At 48.2% G+C, this 5,280-nt stretch overlaps 1 protein-coding gene across 2 annotated transcripts; it reads right to left on the bottom strand.

Moving 5' to 3' along the window:
* Nucleotides 1-928: 928 nt before the first annotated feature.
* CITED2 (Cbp/p300 interacting transactivator with Glu/Asp rich carboxy-terminal domain 2) lies at nucleotides 929-5,050 on the bottom strand. 2 transcript variants are annotated; one of them, XM_072995981.2, is made up of 2 exons: nucleotides 3,622-5,050; nucleotides 929-3,137 (listed from the first exon to the last, which is right to left on the bottom strand). In XM_072995981.2, exon 2 carries the CDS (start codon nucleotides 3,127-3,129, stop codon nucleotides 2,383-2,385), a length of 747 nt encoding a protein of 248 aa, XP_072852082.2. In that variant the 5' UTR covers nucleotides 3,130-3,137; nucleotides 3,622-5,050; the 3' UTR covers nucleotides 929-2,382. The 2 variants fall into 2 exon arrangements, with proteins under 2 accessions (XP_072852082.2, XP_020669993.3); XM_020814334.3 differs by having other exon boundaries at nucleotides 3,880-5,047.
* Between the last annotated feature and the right edge of the window lie 230 nt (nucleotides 5,051-5,280).

Here is a 5,280-nt window from a genome sequence, read left to right as displayed (position 1 = left end):
ACTTAGGAACTATATGGAATGTTTCTAATTATGCTCAGACTGAGGAACTATCCAGTTCTCTCCATCCACTGAACTGATCCTCCATCTTCCTCTCCCTTCCTCAGCAATCTATTGCACTGATAGCACTGGACGGAGGGAGAACAAGTATGCCCCTTGAGTCCCCCACAGTTCTGGATAATATATACAACCCATGAATTAAGAGGTGGGGGTTAAGACAAAAGACCCTATCCAAACCCAGTGTTTCTACTACAGACAGTACTAGTGAGCATGGGTCAAAAGGGAAGCATTAGAAGTTCAACTTTTCCCAGGATCAAAAACTAATTCTTCCACTGGACATAAATGCCAGTCAGGTTTGACACATACAGTTCTTGTATTCCCATTATGTTTCCTCCAATGTAAGTTTGAATCATAGTTTTTTTCAGCCTATAAAGATATGTAACACACAAATGGGGGAGCAAGACATCAGTTCACTATTTGGTTGCTGCAACTTTGTTAAACACATCGTATGTACGGTTAAATACCTGAGCTTTACTTGTGTAAGTATTTATGTGACTACTTTTCCCACAATAATGCCAAGATCAAATAAAACACACTCCCACTATTATGTAAATATTTTTCTGCTGCCTCTTGCCAAAATGTGGAAGTTACTCATTTTCAGTGCCAGTACTTATATACTAGGCTATAATAAAATCTGTTCAGCTTTGCCAAACAAAATATTTTCCATTAATACCAGAGTTTGGTCTTTTAGCCCCATCCTTCCCTAACTAATATTTCATGGATTTCATGTGAAGTTTTTAGAATTTGCTAAGATCATGATTACGCCTGATACAAGAAACTAATTATGGAACAAAATTTGCAGTACTTTTGTATTTTACAGAACTCTTCTCTCTGACAGAAGATCAATTTACAGAAGGAACCAAGTCTCATAGATAGATAAATGAAAGTATTTATAAAATTAAAGTTTAATAGATAAATAGAATAAATACTTTATGCATCATAATTCTGGACAACTACATGTAAAGCAAGTTGGCAGATCACAATGATGTTGCCTCTCGGCTTTTTCTTTCACTTTTGATAAATTCACACAGGCATGTTACAATGTTACTTATGAGACTGTGATGTCATAATTAGGCTTAAATCCTTTTTACCTTCTGCACTGATCATGACATATAACATACAATGGTGTCAAGTCGATTTTCCTTCATAAAGTATCACACAACCCAACAGCTCAACAAGTTAAATGGGCTTTGTGTATCAAATGTTTCATGTGGGATGAGGGTGAGGTAAGAAGAGAACTTTTCAAGGAAAAAAAATCCTGGTAATTTATAACTAGGAAAAAAAATTAAAGCATTTCTTAACTTCTTTTTATTGACATTGGCAAATAAAAATAGAATAAATTAACAAGTATATTCTCAAAAAAGAAAAAAAAAGAAAAAAAGCTTTTGTACAAAAATACTGTCAAATTTCCTAAAAAGCTTTCAAAACAGTAGTTTCTTCCTGTATGGAACAAATTATGTTAGCACAATGCCAGAATTAAAATATACTGAAGCCAAAACCAGAACTAAAATAAAGTAAGAACCAGTGAAATGTTTTCCCAACAATAGAGACCATTCCATTCACACTATATTATTGTTTGTACAGATGGGAGAAGGGAGGGAGGAAAAAGGAAGAGACAGCAGAGTTTAAGTAACTATTATTATTTTTTTCCTGATCCAGGGACAGTTTGGCCCACATTTGTTCAGCTTCCAGTTCAGCAACCTTAAAAAAAAAAGAGCATCACTGCAATGCATAGTTAAAAACAAAGCAAGAGGGCAGTATTTGTGCAGGAATTTTACCCTGAAGTTCATGCAACCCAACTGTAATGCAACATCTTTTTCTTCTGTTTGTCCTTTAACTCAGAATTGGAATGCAGATCTAATCATCTGAAATGATACCCTACAGAAAATCCACAAGATATAAGCATTTCGCCACTAGTTGTATGTAACAATTGGCAGCCTTGGTATGTAACCAGTGAAGAAAGTAAGCAGGCAAGAGAATGGTTTTTTTCTGGGTGTTTGTGTGTGTGTGTGATCCAGATAAATTCGAAAGACTAAAGCTTAGAATTAGTCCAGGGAAGGGCAGAAATGAGTGTCCCAGCTTGGGGGGCGGGGGAAAGAGGGGAATTAAAGACGTGGCAGCAAATTAAAAAAGAAGAAGAAATAAACAGAAAACAAACTATATAAGCTTATAGTTTGCTCTGCTTCCCAGATACTCAAGCCCCTAACAGCCTTTGAAATACTGCGTCTAAGAGAGGGAATGTTTCCATTCATACAGATTAAAAAAGTCGTTTTTTTTTCCTTTTTTTGTGGTGGGGTGGCGATGTTTCCCTGTTTTTGTGAGGAGTCAGCAGGTCACTCTGCTGGACTGCTGTTTGCAAACAAAGTCCGTCATGAAATCGAACTCGTTCTGTCCCAACCAGAGCTCCGGCAGCTCCTTGATGCGATCCAAGCCCATTTCGATGACTAAGGACATAAGGACCTCCTCGTCGATGAAGTCCGTGTCTATGACATTGGGAGGCAGCATTGCCGCAGGGACAACGTGGGGCACCGAGGTAGCCACGCCGCCGCCGCCGTTGTTGCCGCCGCTGTTGTTGCTGCTGCTGCCGCCGCCGTTGTGCTTGGGGTTGCAGTCCCTAAAATGCTGGGCGGATCCATTGAGCTGGTGGCCGGCAGGGTGCAAGTCCGGCATGTAGTGGCTGTGCGGGTAGGGGTGGTGGCTGAAGTACTGGTTGTTCAGCTTTTGCAACTGCATGCTGGCCGTCAAGGGCCCTCCTTGGCCGGCCACCGTGGGAGCCATGAACTGGGAATTGGTAAACCGCGCCGTCGGAGGCAAGCTGCTGGCGGGGTGGCCCCCGTTCACGCTCCCGGGGCCCCCCATGGCGTGCCGGATCCCACTGTTCGCGTTCAGGTTGCCGCCTCCGTAGTGGAGATGGTCGCCCATCAAGGCGCTGAAGGCGTGCGGCGGCTGCTGCTGCTGATGGTGGTGGGGAGGGAACTGCCCCATGCCCATCCGGTGCGCCGGGTGGTGATGCAGCCCGCTGGTGCCGTCGGGGAAGCGCCCGTGGTTCATGGCCATCATGTGGTCTGCCATGGCCGGCCCTTCCGAAGTTAAGGGGGTGGGAGATGGGAGGGGGGACAAAAAGAAGAGAGATCAACGTTTTGCCGCCATTCGGCCACCGAGATGCCCTCACCTTTGCTCAAGGGGCAAGCCGGATGGGTCCCCCGTCCCATACCTCCCCCCCCCCACTTTCTCGGCGCCCCGCGGAAAACCTCTCCCACATTTCAGCCGGGCTGGGGGGGGGGTCGGTGGGTGGGTGATCGCCTGAGGTCTCTTAGCCGTGGGAAAGCAGGCAGCTCGTGCGTGTGCCTGTGCAAAAAGCAGAGGAAACCGCCAGCCGCAACTCATGCACACACCTAGTAACTAAATGACCGTGCACACACACACCCCCGGCAAGCCTCCCTCCACTTTGCCTCAAATTTCTTGCCTTCCTCTCTGAGTTTTCAAAGGATCCACATTTAAAAAAAAAAACCACAATAAACATTCAAAATGAAAGAAGCCCTAGCACCCAAAAAATATCCTTACGTAAGAATTCCAGATGGGAGCACAACTGCCCCGACCTTCTCGCTCTCCTTGTCAACAACTTTGGGGAATTAAAGTCTGCACGGACTGTTTGCGATATAATGTAAGTGGATTAAGGGGTCCGGCTGGAAACCCCTAATTCCCACCCCCCGCCTCTCAAACATGTTCACTGATATGATTGCAGGAAGCGGCGCGCGCGTGCACACACACACAGAGAGACAAACGCACTCCCCAAATCCCCCTGTTCCGTCAGGCACTCACCTCACGCCCTCTCTTTCTTCTCTCGCTCCAAACGTGTAGGGGGGAACAAAATCAGTAAAGATCTCCCAGCATAGAGCAAGCGCTTCTCCTGTTCCTCCTCCTGCTACTATTATTAATAAGGCGAGCAATAACAATAATAAAAACCGCGGCTGCTGTGCAAGCAGACCCAAAGCCGCGGCTTCCCCTCCCGTGTGAGTTTCTCATCAGCCCTTGCCAACAATGAGCTGTGTTTCTTCGCCTGCTTTGGCCGCAGCTAATATAGGATTTCAAAAGGGAGGAGCAAAAGCCTTCCTAGGCAGCAACCAGAAGTAAAACCTGGAGCAGGCAAGGAAAACAAGCCAGCGGAACTGGAAGGCGTCCAACGAGCGCCGCTCTTCCCCTGCCTGGCGGCGGCGGCGGCGGCAGCCCGTGTGACACGCGCGCGCGTCCGCCGCGGCCCTCGAACCCGGGTGCAACTGCGAGGCTCTCTCTCTCTGGCAGGGAACGGACTGGGAGGGGCGGGAAGAGCGGAGCGCCCCGGAGGGAGAGAGAGGGAGAGAAAAAAAGGCCACCCTCGACTCCCTTACCCGCTCGGTGAGCCGGCCATTGCCCCCGTCGTGATCAAGGCAGCCTGAGTGTGGCTTCGCCTTCTGCCGCCGTCGCTGCTGAGCCCCCTTGAGTGATCACGCGATTAGTGCCATCACCAATAATTCGTGGTGTGTGTGAGATATATATACACACACTCCGGAAACAAATGGTTCGGGGAATTTATTGGTGACAACACTAACACTGGTGATAACACTAATCGCGCGATCACTAAAGAGGATTGGGGGGCTTCCTAACAATACGTCTATATCTGTATAATATAGATATAGATCATATAATATAAATATATTATTTTCTGTCTATAATGCCTACATTGAATGATGACGATATAATTGTGGTCGCCGCTCTTTTCTCCGATCCTGGAGAGAGTTTTGCTGGGCAGCAGCTCCAGAATTTCATAGAAAGCAATTTCTCAGGCACGCTTCTCCTCCCTGACTCTCTCTCTGTCTCCGCTTCCTCCTCCTCCTCCTCGACAATGGCTGCGCTTCTTTGCAGCGCGGAGAAAGCCGGGAGCATCTCCCCAGAAATGCTCCTTCGGCGCAAGGGTCGCCCACCCCGCTCGCCCCTTTCCCTCGGCACGTCGGCGCCTTTTGCGCGCGCGCGCAAAAACGGCGCCCCCCTCTGCCCCCCCCCGCCCGCCGCCGCGAAGGCTGGAGTTGCAACAATGCGCGGCGGCGCGTGGCCTCCCGGGCCCCTGCCCGCCCCGGATCCGAGCCGCGCTTTCGAGGTGGCACGCGCAGCTTCGCCGAGGGCCGTTCTGCGGCCGTGCACCTCTTCGGGTTGCTTTTTAGCCCTTCGCACGGAGGCGTCCCCCTC

The sequence above is a fragment of the Pogona vitticeps genome, chromosome 1, assembly GCF_051106095.1.
Source record: "Pogona vitticeps strain Pit_001003342236 chromosome 1, PviZW2.1, whole genome shotgun sequence".
Taxonomy (NCBI): domain Eukaryota; kingdom Metazoa; phylum Chordata; class Lepidosauria; order Squamata; family Agamidae; genus Pogona; species Pogona vitticeps.
Note: the sequence above shows the minus strand (reverse complement) of the source record. Positions and strands in the feature narration are given on the sequence as shown.